At 44.3% G+C, this 17,047-nt stretch overlaps 1 protein-coding gene across 7 annotated transcripts in view; it reads right to left on the bottom strand.

Annotated features, from left to right (window-relative positions):
• The window catches only part of EML4 (EMAP like 4), a 162,996-nt gene that overhangs the window by 92,958 nt on the left and 52,991 nt on the right, over positions 1–17,047 (bottom strand). For 4 of the 7 annotated variants that reach the window (XM_056357042.1, XM_056357044.1, XM_056357048.1 and 1 more), the window contains exon 1: positions 1,680–1,902. The exons of the other annotated variants lie outside the window; for them this stretch is intronic. In XM_056357042.1, coding sequence (XP_056213017.1) covers positions 1,680–1,758 — 79 coding nt within the window. In that variant the 5' untranslated portion in view covers positions 1,759–1,902. Of the gene's footprint in view, positions 1–1,679; positions 1,903–17,047 lie in introns of those variants that run through there. 7 annotated transcript variants of the gene reach the window in all.

The raw sequence follows: 17,047 nt of genomic DNA, 5'->3' as shown, positions 1-17,047 counted from the left end.
TAAGTCTTATTCAGCAAAACCCTCAGTTCTACACCAAGATTTTAGTCAAAATTATTTTCTAAAATGCAGAAAAAAATTAAAGCAGAACATACGCATGAGGAAAGAATGTATTCCGTGCACCTTGTTTTGCTGGATTACTAGACAAATCTCAAAGGTAAGTCCGTCACGTCATGCTATCTTCCAAAATCCAAGATGCCTCAAGCTCAAGTCTGAGAGGCTGCTATTTTTTATAGACGATCAGACACTCTTGCTAAAAGCCACTGAAGACAACAGATACGTCTTAACACAAGCCTGTACTCATCAGTAACAAAGTCGCAACTTGTAGCTATAAAAATTGTTGCTCTTGCGAATTTTGTTCTGAAGATAATCAGCTGAACATTAGCCCTTCTTTTTTAAAGTAAAAATCCTTGCAAGCCTGCAAAAGACTGTATGAAGTGCTTGTAATTTTAAAATATTCAATCTACCCTCCCTGTTTCCCGAGGGTTGCAACATCTTGAATTCTAAACCGAATGCTTTGAATTCTGACGCAGATAAAGCACAGCACATTGCTCACTTTAAGGAAGTACATTGCGGCAAAGTCACTCCTTTCTGCCACTAAACACACATAAAAATCTGCGTGTTAAATACCTCCCCTTGATTTTGTTTTTTTGCTGTTGTTTTTTGTTTGGAGTTTTTTAAACCAGCTTTCCTACTGCCCATGCCGGTTTAGGGCAGAAGGCACACTTCTCTGTGCAGGATGTTGTGCTTTTTACCAAACCCGCACGCCGTGCATCAGCAAACAAAGAATCGCTGTTCTGCGATTTCATTCGCAGGAACAACTTCCCCACCGCACACAGGAGCCATCCGCTTCATCTGGGATGAGATTTGTCGGTGGGGGCTATTGGTTCGTTGGTCTTTTTAAGACTTCACTCACAATACTTTTGGTTGATGCAGCTAGAATGCTGCTATTCATTACCTGACTTGCACTCGGGAGAGGCTAGGTTAATAGCAGCCGTTTAAAGAAAGAAAATGTCTTTAAGTATTTCAATTTTAGTACAAGTAAAGCGGGGAGGGAAGGTCGTAGCTCCGCAGGTCAAGCGCCCGGGCTGAGCCCACCGAGCCGCCCCGTCGGAGTCGCCGATGAACGACCCTCTGCTGCCGCCTGACGGGCCGGGGCTTCCCCGCGCTCCGCCCTGCCTAAACCCGGGGGGTCAAAGCGAAAGCCTGGGCACCAGCAGCGGCTCTCGTCCCCAGGGCTGCCAAGGGGGCTCTCGCACAGCCCCCCGCCCCGGGCCGGGGACCCCCCCCCACGCTGCCGAGGAGGCACGGAGCGCCCACGGGAGCCGCCACGCCGGGGGCCGCCTGCCCTGCCAGCGTTCGCTTAGCATCGTCACCTTCCAGTCGTTTTCTCTGCTGTCCGCATACATCAACATCATATTGAATTTTTTTTTTAATTAATTTTCTCAAGGTTAGGATGTTGCGGGGCAGCGAGCCGCCTCAGCCCGAGTACGCACACCTTGCCTGCCGCCGCTGCGGGCGGCAACATTCACTTAAACCACACAGATAGATATTTACCCCAGTATTTACTTTACGGATCTCCCTCTCCCCGCTGCAGGGAAGGGGGCCGCTGAACGCAGGGCGCCGGAGGGCACCTCCGGGGACCCCCCATGCGCGCTGCGCGGCGGCCGCCGGCACCTTACCCGTGCAGAAGCTGACGAGCGCCGAGGGGTCGCAGGCTGCGGCCAGGCAGGGCAGGCTGCCGTCCTTGCTGCCGTCCATGCCCGCCCCCGCCGCCCTCCCGGCCGGCCTCAGGGCGAGCCCCCGCGCCCCGGACGGGCCGGCATGCCGCGGGCTCCCAGCGGCTCCTCCCAGGCCACAGAGCGGGGCGGGAGGCGGCCGGTCCCCGCTGCCTCTGCCTCCCCGCAGCCCCGGGCAGAGCGAGCGGCTCCGGGGGTGGGACGGGGACCGACCGCGGCGGCCGCCACAGGGAGTGGCCAGCCCTCAGACGTCAGCCGCCCCTCCAGCGCCGCCGCGACACGGCCCCGCCGCCGTGGCTGAGGGGGAGCGGAGCTCCCCGGCCCGCTCCCCAGCGGGAAACCGGCGGCTGCTCCCGCACGGCCCGGCTCCCGCACCGCACCGCCAGGCTCGCCCTCCCCGCCCTCCCGCACCGCCCGGCTCCCCCCCGCCCCGTCCCCCAGCTCCCGCACTCCCCGTCGGAAGCCACCAGCCACCAGCCCGCGCCCGCGCTGAGCGCGAAAAGCCACCACAAGCGACGAACGAAAAGGAGTTGTCTGTACGGGGCAGGCCGGGACAAAGCGCCCCCGGGCCCGTCCGTGTGCCCGACGCCCACCGACCCCTCGGCGGGCCAGGCCCGACGTGAGAAGTTCACACGGGGGGGGGGGGGGGGGGGGGGGGGGGGGGGAAGCAGAAGGGGAGGCTGGCCCCGTAGCATTGCATCTGAATATTTTTCATATGACATCTTTCGAGCAAGCCATGACATCACTGGCAACACACTCACAACCCATTCTATTAAAACCAAACAAAACACGGCAGCTTAAAAGCAGCAGATTTGCAAAGCGAGGGTTCTGCTCACCACACGGGCACGCGCAGCACACACGTTACCGTCTGCTTCGCACCATCACGACTCTGTCTGCCTTGCAAGACGAAGCACAGCCAGATGAGAACTAATGAATGCAACATGTGTTCATTCTTTTGGTAGCCCTGCCTGAAGCCAATTGGCAGAATGACTACAGCAAGATAAATGTCAAAACAAAACTATTTGTGAATATGTACTGCATAGATTTTGCTTCTTCTATCATACTTCAAATAGTTTATTATCTTCAAGCTTTGCAAGCGTATTAAATGACTCTGGATTAAAGTTTTGATTTCCAGACAACAGTGGGATAGTAAAAAAAACAAACAAAAAAACCCCCAACCAACCCCACACACCCATCCCACACAGAGGGCAAATCCATGCCTCCATTTGAAAAATGAGGGGCAGCCCTTTCTGACACATCACAAAGACTTGATAAGAAGGTTCATAACACCACATGCAGTTAAGACAGCACACAATGGGTTTTGTGTGTTTTCCCCAGAATTACCAGCCTATTGTGATTTCAGGAGTATCTTCCTTTACCGGCAGTCCCTGACATGCTGGAGGAATCGACCTCTGCAGTGATTTTTTTTTTTTTTTTAAAAAAAAAAAAAAAAAAAGGCAGTCAGCTGGAGCCAGCTTTGCAGTATGAGGCCTGCCAGCCAACTACCATGGTTAATAAAAGGAAGGGACTGAGAAACTGAATGGTGCAAGACGATAAAGGGTAAAACGAAAGGGCACACAATTAAGGAAAGGGCCCTAATGAAACCATGCGCCTCAACACGCAGCCATGGCACTAGGATTGACCAAGAACTCATGCTTCCAACTTGTCCCTGCCACTACCTTGCATCACATCATCAGATTAAACAATCTTCATTGCAAGGAGAAACACAGAGTCTTATCTTCGGTGGGTTGGGCACACAGGATTGTTTCACATGCACAGACATACTATTTGCTATCCCTTCAAATTCAACATCCTTCCTAACACAACTATGAAGTCTTGAAAGAAAATGTGGGCAAAAATCTGCCATGAGGCCAAACATACATTGTACATGTTGGTAAAGACCAGCACAGAGCGCAAAGAGGCTTGATTTGCAATTTTAAGTGGCCGTTAGTGCTCCCAACAATGACAGATTACATAGAACTGGCAAGAAGCATCATTTTTTTAAATACCATGTATTTAAAAAAAGATTGGGATCCCCTACTGGACTAAAAAGATATGAAATACTGGTATTTCCAGGTACCTATGGCCCTAATTTTTAGCTCTAAAAACTACGGATTTCCTCAGCGTGGGGCGGGGGGAATGTTGCACTAGGGCAGTATTTTAAACAGAGCTTAATGCCTGCTGAGGCAGAAGGAACTAAAGCAAATGTTAGAGCACCTTCAGAGCGATCCTCTGAATGTCAGCGTTTGAAATAAGATTTCAGATGGTGCACTGTATACAATTCACCCTGAAAACAGAAGAAGCAATCTCAATCTACCCATCACCTGTTCCCTGCTGGACTGAGGACTTGGATCAAAATTTCTTCATCTGCCTTTAGATGTCTCATGAAAGCCTTAGCTCTTCATTAGGATTTTGCACTCCTCTAGCTCTGGCCCATACCTATCCTTCTAAGTAATCTATCTTCAACAGCTGTCTACCCTAACCTTTGCAGGCTTAAATACCATCTCAAGCTCCTCTTCCCTGCTGTTATTTAACATGAATGGTGGGGGGTGAGGAGACACTCTTTTTAGATATTTTAAGGTAGGCACAAACGATGAAAGAATTACTTAAAATATGGCATAGACCAAAATGAAACACATATGACATAGGAAAGTAACCTTTGCCTAGAAAAAAAACTCTCAGGATATTAGAGGTGCAAAGTACCGTGTTACACCATGAAGAAACCACCCTTTTCAATCTGACAGAATAAAGCCAAAGATCAGTAACACGGCTCTGCACATTGCGCAAGTACAGAGCCGTTTGTTTGTCCTCAACATACAGCTATTTAGGAACATTATTACACAGTTCTGGTAAGAATAGCGGATGTCTCAAAGACCGCGGCAGCATGTCAGATTATAAACCTAAATCATTTTAGACACGCTTCAGGCTTTCACGCACCGAAAACCACTCCAACCCACCTGTTCTTCAGAGGTGGGAGCAAACTGTTCCTCCAGCTTTTGAAGAGAGACATAGGAGGGCACGAACTCTTTGGAGTCATCACTTTGACATAAGGAGGAGGAAGAAGCAGGTCCCCTGCCCCATAACCCAACCACTGCCTTCCAGTGACCCAGAGCCAGCTAAGGAAGCTGGGTGGGTGTGTATGTGTGTGTGTGTGTGTGTGGGTGGGTGGGTGGCACCAAAGCCACCACAGCCCCAGCCACACAGACTGCAGAACAGACACCTTTAGTAATTAAAAAGAGGAAGATTATTTACTGAGTTTCCTTGGCAGTTACTAAGAAAACATCTGCAGTTAACATGAAATGTGGAAACCGGTTTTCACAGAACCAGGGTCTCTTCATGTCCTTCAACTTCAGGATCCAAGAGCTGCTGCACGAGGCAATCTCATTGTTATCTTCCCTCCAAAGGATTACTGGGAACTCCCCCTACCCACCTTTCCTTCAGAAAACCTGTAGCTGCAACTGTACCTAAACAATATGAAGTGATAACTACTGAGACCAGTTCAATGACTGTCTTGCTGTTGAACTGCAAGAGGGCAGCACTAGTTAATTTTGTTTCTTCATATGTATACGAAGAAATCAATCGTGTTTCCACTGGCAAACAATCCTTCAATTATTTTGCTTTTTCCTTCCTGAAAAGGAGCTGCAGCAATGTTTCAGTTGGCAATTAACCCCATCACTGTTCAGCAGCTGCATGCATCTCTGTTCCAGTATTACCTTCACCCCATGGAAAAGAGAGAATAACAATGATTTCTTTAATAATTACCCAATTCCTAAAGATTTGAAGCCTTCTATTCCTTTTTCCTTAGAAAGGAGGAAAAAAAATTCCTTTCTGAAACCAGACTGTTTAAAACCACATCTAATCTGCACTCACCTAACTAGTGCAACAGATCAGAACCATCTCATCAGATGAGCCAAAAGTAAATTAAGCAGTTTTAAAATACACGCTTTGGTCAAGAACGTTCATTGCGTCAGGCCTGCTCCCAGCCAGACTTGCCAGGTGTACCGAGGTTAGTGAAGGACAAGGACAGCCCTGCAGGATCCAGTGCTCCCATTAACACCCGTGGGATGCAGCAGACTCTGCTCACTCCTCCTCTTCACTCCAGGTGCTGGCACTGTAATAAAACCTATTAAAGTCCCCTTCTCTGAAGCATTAATACCAAGAGTGACGGAAGGCAGGACCTTTGGCTATGATCAAGGTCACTTATAGTTGGCATATGGCAGCGCTACTGCTAAAATAAGCATCCCTGCCCTTCTCCCGCATCCCTCCCATCCTCATCCTGCTCCTGGCACTGGCACAACAGCTCGCGGGGCTGCACAGGGAAGCACACTGGGAAACTGAACAGCATGCAAACTAACGCGAACCAAGCACCAAAACAAGAAAACTCACCCGGCCAGTCATATGGCATATGGCACAATGAACCCTGTTGCAGCAGCAGGGAGGTGGCAGCACCCTTTGGAAAGAGCAGTGGGAACTGAGCCTGTCAACAGCAGCTCTGCCTGTGGATGACTTAAGGTGATTGGGAAACAGCTGCAGTTGTAAAGCATGTTTCATTGCCAGAAAACTGAGTGAAACAAGAACTGACACAGAAGAGAGTGAAATTCCCGAGGGAGCAGTGCCAGGGCAGGACATGGTGGGCAGCACAGAGTGGTGCCAGAGACCATTCCCTTGTCACCCCCTCCCAGACTCTAAACTGAGCTTCATCCTACAGGCATTTTTCTCAAACAGAGAGCATGCAGAAAACATGAGAAACAGGTGTACCCAGGTCTTAAAAGTTGTCCCGAGGCTGTTCTCCACAACTCAGCCATACCCACGTCCACGCGGTCAACTTAATCCATGTGGATTAAGCTGGTCTGTCTCAATCTAGATGGCTAGGAACACCTTTCAGCTTCCACACTCTGCAAATGTCAGCAGAACCCAAATCTTCCACCTGAGAGGTGGGGTCATCATCTCCATTTGTGACCACGCAGCATAAACATAATTTCTCTGATTTAAATATCATCTAGTACACGCAAATGTGATGTAGCCTCAGATCTTCAACTATTACAACAATTCAGAGTTTGACCTTATTAAAAGATCGTTTGCAGCCACACAGTTCTGTCATACTATCCCAGGAAAGGGATCTGAATCGGGAAAGTATTTTTCTCCCCAAAACCACACTGCCTAACTCGAAAAAGAAAACCCACACACAATACAAAGCCCTCCAAACGCACACACGTATTTTAAGAATAACCACCTGAATATCTATTTTTGTCAGGTGGGTTTTCTACTGCATCAGCTGCACAACACGACGGAGATGGAAGCAGACCGATGTAGAGGGTAGGACGGGTGGCAACGTTTTAAGGCTGGTATTTCACTGAGCATAACCTCAAACCACAGCTGTAGCATGCCTTCCGCTGCCTGCTTGGAGCACTTGCACAGCAGGCTGCTTGCAGCTGCTTTCCTGCCTACCCATCAAGCGCAATGCAGAACCAGCCAGCAAACAAGATGAAAACACATCAAGTCTAAAACACAGCCACGAAAAGCTTTCTCCCACAAATTTTAATTTGGCTTTATGCTCCAGACTACAGCCCAGAACATGGATTCTATATGGTAGCCCACGAAAACGTGCAACCTTGCCCCTGGGGAAAGGAAGAGTCTAAAGAGCAGCATCCTCCTTGAGAGGCGCAGTCTGTATTTTTGCAGAGATAATCACAGTTTCGTCTCTGGTCAGGAACCTATGCTGATTTAATGACACAAGTTCTACACAAGTGATTTTTAAAACTACAGGTAAATCATACAAGGCTGTTAAATATGAAGCATTTATGCTTCCTGAAAGTATTCAGCAAAAGTTTAATTCTTCATAAAGACAACTAACTGGTAGCCTTAGTCAAACCAAAGCTATGGTTATGGACTAGCTATAGTTAAGTGACCACTGTCCGACCATTTAGCTCATGCCAACAGAAAGGAAAACATTGCTTTTGCCACGCAGAAGTGGGGAAACAGCGGTGGACAGGCCAACTGCAAAAGTGTTTTCTAACACAGCATTTTCAAAATTAAGTATCTACTTCTATAAATGCTTAAATGTTTTTCTTCCATATCAAAACATCTCCAAATGTTGGCTGTTTCCACTAACATTGCTGCAATGCAGTTTATTTTTCACTACTTTTGAAGTGTAAAAAAACCAACAGGATTTGAAAGAGCCCACTATTTATGACAGACACCAGACATTTACTATCCACTTAGAGATGGTGAGGAAGTAGAAAAGCCTTTATGAAAACACTACCGACAAAAAGGGCAATCCTTCACACAAAACTAAATCTTACTGAGGACATCCACCACAAGATTTGCAGATGACACTGAGGGCTTGCACAGCAGGTGACGGGCTCAGCACCACGCTGGGATGGCACAATCCTTGTTGTGCATAGAAAGCTACCCTTTGGGCAGCAGATAGCGATGGGAAATGCATCCCGGGGTGGCTCAGACATAAGCATGCATCTTCATATGGCACGTAAATGAGGAACAAAAGCCACAGATGCTAGTCTGGCTTAATCTAGATGGCTAGGAACACCTTTCAGCTTCCACACTCTGCATATGTCAGCAGAACCCAAATCTTCCACCTGAGGGGTGGGGTCATCATCTCCATTTGTGGCCATGCAGCATAAACACAATATCTCTGATTTAAATATCATCTAGTACATGCAAATGTGATGTAGTCTCAGATCTTCAACTATTACAATTCAGAGTTTGACCTTATGAGAAGATCACTTGCAGCCACAGTTTTGACATATTATGTATAACAGCTGTACAGTCCATAAATTAATTACCCTTCTGATGGCACAGACTACTACACAAATCGGTTTAAAAGGAATCTGTACAGGCAGCTTTATATCCATGTCATTCCTTTGAATTTAGCTGACAGCAGATTTGGTACTCTCAGTAAAATGGGTCACAATAATAAACATCATGATTTATTTACAAATACAGGATTGAACTGTTGTGAAATCCTCAGGCAGGGCTTATGACAATGCTGCTGGAAGAACATAAGAGATATACACGTATTTTTTTTAAAAAGGCAAATATGGAAACTCCCGGTTTCTTCTCTTGTTTTTCAGTAGTACTCTCAGTATTGTATTTCAGCTGTATTTTAAAACTTGGTGAATATACAATGGGAAGAACAAGCCACACTAATTCCATTAATTGTTTGATAAAAAAAATTGTCAATAGAAGGAACCAGCTTGGTTCATAACACAGGCGTCAAGAGATCTTTCAACTAAGTCAACAAATAAAATCTGCCAGACTAGAAGTGAGGCTTACTTGAAAGTCCGAATAATAAAATTAAGTATTGATTTCCAATTTATTCTTTCTGCAGGATTGTTGCAAACCCTGCTACAATGATGCAAACATTACCTTTGTGTGCAAACCCTGCTACAAAAACCTGCCCTAGCTGATACCTTTGACAGCCTCTCTGGAGAAAAGCCAAGAGGACAGTAAGAGACAACAAACAACCCACCACTTCAGTTGTAGCTTTTTCACAGGTCAAGACAAGGGGTCAGCTTTTGACTACAGAACTGTGTGGTGGTGTTGCCAAAAAACCATTCTACAGCTCAGGGAGAATAATTTCTTCCTCTGGATCATCAATCCTGTTATCACAGCTAAAGGCCCGAGCAAAGAACAAAAAGGCTAATTAGAGAGAAGGAGGAGAGGGGGACCTGAGGGTGCCAGGGGTCTGGCTGAGCAGAGGGGCTGCGCGGCAGTGCTGTACGCAAGGACCCACCATGCCATGGGGGAAAAACACCACACATGGAAAATGGGGATGGTCCTTGGTGGCTTTAAGAAACACAGTTTTATTTTTCAGGAATCCAGCTTACCAAAGCTTCAGAGCCCTACTAAAGGTCAGAAGCGGCAGGAATTTGATGGTATCATATATGTAAGAGGCGTTTTCATACACTGCAACACCACCAGCCTGAGGGGCTGGGGATCATTACAGCAGTGTGTGATCAAGCTCTCTACGCCCTTACTTCACCACAAGAAGCTTCTGTACTCCAGACATACCTAGCCATCTTCAGTAAGAGCCGGAAAACAAGAGAAGAACCCAAAACATATTGAAGTCATGACTTCAACAGCCTCAAATGAAGAGTTTACCTATCTGTTCCTTGACAAGGATGAACGTCCATGATCTAAGTGAATAAAATACCAGGGATGGTGGGACTACAAGGAAAAGCAACTTCTTCACTAGCAGAAGAGACAACGGTACTGACTGTACTAAGCTCCTCAGGCATTAGGATAAGGAACAATCTGTATACTTGCATAGGAAGCGAATGGAAAGAATGAAAACTATTTCCCCACCTCCACCTTTTTTCTGAAACACAGACTACGGCCACGTTTGTATTTTTCTTAATACCAGAAGGTATCCCCAATCCATTAAGTCAGTAGGTTTCATGTAACTAACTGCTTACGTGCAAGTTTGCACGATCAAGACAGATACAACCACAATTGCACCATAGGATTTTTAGATAGCAACTTGACAAACACCTTTACACATTGCTTTTTTTAACCCAGATTTTGCAGATGCTTTTTGTGCGTCTTTCTTTATAACACAAAGTTCTAACCTACAGACAACCTGAACATAAAACTTATTAGAATTACATATTCCCTATGAAATGGGCTGTAAACACTTTTTCTCATATCAACTTGTATGATGCTTAAAGCACTCCACAAAGCCAAAAGGATTACAGAATTGTAAATGCACATGGCTACACAGCTTTTAAATTATGGCCGTAATAAAGCATCGCTGTATTTACAGCCTACGTTCTTCTCTCCGTATTTTTAAAGTTAGTGACACTTGATCTCAAGACAGTCTTAAAACATAAAAGATGTCCTAATCTTAGCAAAGTGCTCTAAATTAGAGAAAAAAATATATATTTTTTGTATATATCATGTATACATAGGTTACATCTGACCATTGAAATACTCAGTCCAGTATACAAACTCCCCAAAAACCACATTCCTCCTTTTTCTATCCCCAAGCCAAAATAATTTATTGTGTGTGTACAAAACTTCTGTCAAAACAAAGTCTCAGAAGACAAAACATAACAGTGATTTATTTATCAGTAACTTTGTAATCGACACAGGAGCTTACAGGACATTGAGCAGCTGACAATATTACAATTTCAGTGTAAGTTTTATTTAGAAGAAATTTTTTGCCTGCTACCTCTATAAACAGGAAGACTCAGCTATTTCCTTCAACCAAGTGCTGGAGACTTACTAACATAACACAGCCCACAGCAAACTGTACTTGAAAGCAACAAACCTGTAATGCTGGACATTTTATTATATTTCTCCATTGGCTATATTTACAGCATTAATATGCTTTTTTTTTTTCTCTATTTTCAACATTAATGATGGCTTCTACAGGAAAGCACACACTACCAAATCATACTGCAGGACACCAGAATGAAAGGAACAGTATTAAGCAGCAATGAGAAGACAAGCTAAAATACCAAAGAAAAGAAAATTCCAGTCCCTTTTCTGAAGTTTTCACTAGATGTTGTGTGTTTCTTTAGGTATAATTTGAGGATGCATTCAGTTTGCAAGGTAACAGATTTGAAGCAACCTTAAGAGTCACCATCCCAGTAAAAATACAGTTTTTCACTCATCTGTCAAATTGCTCAATATTCTGCCACTCTATATGGAAATAAAGTGTAAAATTACACTACAGCAATGAGGACTTAATGAATTGTTCCAAGTCACTTGTGCAGCTTTCCTATACTTGAATAGCTAGGTTATTTACATTTTAACAGAAAACATACTTGTGTGTATCTCAAAATTCTCAAAAGAACTGCTTTGCATTTTCCACCCCCGTGTCATTACACACCACCTTGTTGAAAAGTGCCTATCAATCTGCAAGGTGGCTCACAAGGAGACAGCTTCCCCCAGCTCCTTTAAAACAAAGTCAAGAGAGAGCAGTTGTAGACTACAAACTAATATACTTCGTAACTTTCAAGATTTTCTTAATAAAAGGATTGATACCTCAGTATTTTTCTTTGGTAGTCTCTTGACAGAAGTCAAATCACTCATTCTGTTTCACCAAAGGAGGATGATTTGATTTAATGAGTAATTTATCTGATGGGTAATAAGGCAACTGATTTTGTCTACTTCATCGCTGGTACCTTCCATTAAGGCAAGTTACAGGTTTGAAAGCATATCTGCAATCAGAGGAAATCAGTTTGTTCTTGCAGTATCCTCAAAACTCATGGAGGATATGTGCATTGGAGGGAGGTGGGGAGAAGTGGAGAGAAGATTAAATTAAACAACAATCTGGAGGAAGCATTGTGCTGTTTTCTCTCTTCACTGATGAAATTTACGGCATTAAAATCAACTTGAATGAAGACTGCTTATTTGCATTGTCTCCTTCCTTTTCTCACATAAAAATCAATTGCTATCCTTAGGCAGGTTATGCATTGCAAGGAACAAACCAGCAAAACAATAAACTGAATCTGCAATCCAATTCTGATCGTCCACTCCGAGAGCCATACTAAATGGTCCAGAGGCAGACTGCATCTGAGACCACTGAGCACGGGCATCACATGTCAAAGTAAACATGATGAGCGTTTGGCATACAGAAAACATGCACTTTAAAGAAAACAAAAACACACCCACCTGCATGAATCTGTAGTGGCAATTATTTTTACACATTAATTAGCTGTTTATTTCAGTGAAGTCCTCCACTCGACAAGAACACATTACTGATTTTCAAACCCAGAGCCACAGCTCAGGCTGTCTGTACCACACACACATGCATTAAGGTGCTCCGCACCACATACAGGTGGAGAGAGCACGGTGGCTTTTCAGTACAGGTCCACTCTTCTACAGACCGAATGGAGCCTGGCATCAGCTGCAGGAACGAGTCCAACCATCCCTGAAAACACGCCACAAAACACTTGCAGATAACTGCTTTCAAGGTACCTCTCCTTCAGTAAAAGGATTAGAGTGGAAACAACCCCTACCTGGCATGCACCTCTTGAGTCAGTTCGGTTTAGATCATTAGCAAATTAGCAGTTTAAACTAGATTCACTGTTGGAAGATTTGATTTGGTAAGAAATTTCTAAATCCTGCTGCACAATTTTGCAGAGAGTTTGCCTGGCAGCTGTGGCACGGGACAGATGGGGGACACAGCTCTGAACACAGAGCATCCTTCAGTGAGGTGCTGAACAGGCTAAAAATCAGTGAGAAGCTCCAGTTACCTACAAAGGGAATCCAGACTCACCTCAAGACTGCTATATCCTATACCCTGATAGAATTTAACATAACATGGCAATTCCAACAAATCATTAACACAAGGCATCCCTGTAGACAAAAGTCTTTTAAAAAAAGGTATTTAATAAAACCATACCTAAACAGCATTTAGACAACTTGGGTTATATTAGTAAATATTATATGATACTGTCATTCCTTCTTTTATAGCATCATGTTCCCTATGACTATCAGAGCTACTTTTGTAAAAAAGAATGGCTATTAATATTACTCCATCTGTTGAATTTTAGATTTAAATTTTAATTGTAAATTATACAAGTACTGTAATTTCTCATACTTCTTTTTCTAGAAAAGAAAAATGTTTAATGAATTCATAAAGATGACAAAATAAAAATATGGGGACTTAATAGAATTCCACAGAAAAAAAACTGCTTTAGAATATCCCATGAAGTATGACCAGCACAGGTTTTATTGACTTTCTTCTTCACCACATATATTCCACTAATGTGTACTAAGATACTAGGTAAGTGGCCTATGTACTAAAATTATTTTGTGTTATACAGTAATACATTAAGGAAAGTTTTGCTTCCTAGTAGACTGTAAACCTGAAAATTGGCCCACATCAATTAATTCATTCTTAAAATCTGAAACACTAGCTACTACTAGAGACATTTTCCTTAGAAAGAAAGTGTTACTGATACGTCATTTACATTTTAGCTCTATCTGAAATAGAAAAGGTACAATGGTACAACTGAAGTCTGAAATATAAATATCTTTATAGCTAATAATAGAAAGTCATCTTTTCCCCCTATAGGTTGTTGCCCCTATACTGTTGTAGACGCCACCCCTCATGTTAGGGAATAATATGAAATAACTCCTAGAGCAAGGCATTCCATTTTTCAGTGGGTTTTGGGGTTTTTTTCCCAAATGTTCCATTGCTTTGAGTTTCTTTATGATCTAGCCTAAGCAGCGATAGTGTACCACCTACACAAAGCATTAACTTACTCCAAGCCTTCTGCTGGCTTGACAGAACGCGACAGAGGTACAGGAGAATCAGTGTTTCAAGCTCACCCAAACTGAGCACAGCTGACGTAACACACCAATGCATCGGCTTCTCTGGATTTGCTTTTGAAATGATCCAATGTTTCCAGAGGAAGGGGAGGGGAGGAATATCAGCCTCCTGGGAGGGGGGCAGTTTCTTCCACAATTGCAAAAATATTTTTCAACATACAGGGTAGCCGGAGCAGAGTGAAGCCCCCCCCAACACGTGAGGTTTTCTGCTGGGCAGAGCCACTAGATAACAGGATCTGTTCAGCGAGAAGGCAGCTTGAACAGAACAGCTAGAAACAGTGTCAGTTTAAATTAGATGCTTGTTTAAACCGTATGGTATATGACAGGTATCTGCCATATCCAAGTTTTTTTTATAAGTTATGAAGCAGATCTTAAATACAAGACCAACCTCAGAATGCTGAATTACTGTGGAGTGGGGGAAAGGAGGGAGAGAAGGGAGGATTATTTTGGTCATCCTCTGTTTGTTAATCCAGGATATTTTTTCCCTTAAAACTGTATCCCTGTGAAGCCTGATTTTCGTGCTTTTTCCTTTTGCAGCTTTGAGGGCTGCTAAACTTCCCAGCTTTATTTAACAAACACAGAAATCCTCTTCCTTGTACTGAACAGCTCTCAAGAGCAACTTTAAAGAAAACCAAAACTTTTGAAACATTCACAACGAAGTCATATCCATCAGCAACAGAGGCTGATGATGTAAAAAACCCCACGTCAGGAGCTCTACATGGCCCCCTCTACTAGCAGGATTGCTGGAGTTCACTCCCTGAATACACAGCCCTTGGTAACACTCACTTCACTTCGGCTCACGAGAACATACGCAACAGAAATGAACAAAGCCTCTTATTTTTATGGGTCATATCGGGCGTTCCAACATGTGCTGATTGTATCTTCTACAAACAAAGTCAGGATTTAATTGCACTGGAGCATTAAGCAGAAAGCCTCTAAAACTCTTTTCTATTTAGCCTATTGAAACTGCAAGTGGCTGTATCAGAAAGGACCGGAGTGTGTGCCATTCTGCAAAGTAACATATATGGGCAGGTACACTTGCAAAGTAATTTCAAAACACAGAACTGATAAGGAAGAATTATGAGTCTTTCTAACCTTCCCACAGATTAACACCACTTCAGGTGCCTAAAAAAAATAACCACATACCCTGCTCCAGGCATTGCTGACATTGCTGGATTACTCCCAGGACAGTTAGGAGGGGCTGCATATTAACAGCAAGTCCATATATCTGAATTATCAGTGCAAAATTCCTAAAGTTTCAGTTGAAACTAGACAAGACCTTATTTTTTTATTCTATTCGTTCTTCTAGATACATGCCAAAATCTTGTGCCTGTTACAATTTTGTAATTCCTTTGTAGATCATGAAAACAAAGCAGTAAAGCATATTGACAAAAACAAACTCATGAATTTTCTGCCTTAAGGAAACAGACAAATTTCGAATCCACTGGGAAATACAGCAAAGTGGTAACTTGTTAGCCATGCCCAACAATTCAGAGGTACACAGCAACACTGCAGATGCACAGAGTAAAAAACAAAACACAAGCCACAGAAACATGGATCACCCCGCAAGCCCTCCTGTACTCTCCTAGTGACAGGACGGATCTCCCTACTCCAGCCAGCATTTTGTCTCCCGAACCTGGCACTGAACAGGGCCGTTCCCCAGGTGAACCCTTGGCTGCAATGCTTTTCTAGCTGATACAAGCCGCTTCCAGCTCTGTGACAGTGTGACACATGCCAGCCCCAGTGTCGCCAGAGCCATGATGGTCTCCTGGGAGCACCATGGAAGGACACACCACAAGCTCCCAGCAGCACTCACACAAAGGGTATGTTTACAAATTCCTCCAGAAATTGCATTTAAATAATGCCACTATAACAGTTTGCTCCTCTCCGTCAACATGCGCAAAGGTGGTGACTGCACAGCTTTGGGAACAGAGGTGGTGTGAAATGGGCACGTAGACACCATGCACCAAGAGAGAAACAATATACAGGGGACATTGGCAACGAGGGGAGAACAGAGGGCCAGCAAAATACCTTTATTTCCTTTAAATATTTCCTTTTATCCTGTTTTTGCTTTTCTTGCCTATTTAAAGCACGGACCGCTGATGACGGGGACTGTTTTGAGGCTCCTGTTGTGCTAAAAGAGGTGCTTCAATGTGTTATGAAAGGATATATTTTACTACTCAACCTAATGCGTTCTCTCGGTATTTCTGCTTAGAAACACACCACCTTAGCCCGCCAATTCTCACAACACACACAATTCCAGCTCCCTCTGAGCATCAAAAGGTCTGACAGGGATTTGAAATTTACACTTCATTCTACTACCCAACAGGGCCTTCATAACAATGAAACCTACACCTGGATTAGCAAACATCAGCAAGATTTCAAACGCATATTTCTTGGTTTTCTCCCTTCTTCCTAGCCCAAAAGCAGAGCGCTGAAAGACCTGGAACTAACCCTTTGTTTGTCAAGGGGCAAATAAAAGATCTCAACACTTGGCAAGATTTGCACTTCCCCAAATAAAAGACTTCCTTTCTTGACAAAGCAGGTCTTGGTTATAATAGTCCCTAGATCTCAACATGAATTCATCTTAAAAATAATCTGTTTATGGGGTTAAGCAGGTTCCCTGGTGATAGGAGCAAACAAGATCCCACCTGCACAGACACAGACAAATTGAAGTGGCCTTCAAGATTTAGCAGGCTTCCTTACGAAATCATGGCCCCGATGCACCTTATCCCCCCGCTGCAGGCACCGGCACATGCCCCCTCACTGGAAGGAGCACGGAGGAACCCCGATCGCTGCCAGGGCAGTACGTGCGCGCTCCTCGGGGAGGGCTCCACTGCAGCAGATGAGGGGAGCTTGCACCATGGCAAGCCCCCCACGTGGCAACCACCCACACTGAGCAACGAGCTCTGCTGGCTCAGTAGCACCTTGAACCACCCACAGCTCTGAAGCAACTTAACCCCAAATGTAGTTTAAAACAGCTGGCAAGTCCGATTTATTTGCATATA

This window comes from Falco biarmicus, chromosome 12 (assembly GCF_023638135.1).
Source record: "Falco biarmicus isolate bFalBia1 chromosome 12, bFalBia1.pri, whole genome shotgun sequence".
Lineage (NCBI taxonomy): Eukaryota > Metazoa > Chordata > Aves > Falconiformes > Falconidae > Falco > Falco biarmicus.
Note: the sequence above shows the minus strand (reverse complement) of the source record. Positions and strands in the feature narration are given on the sequence as shown.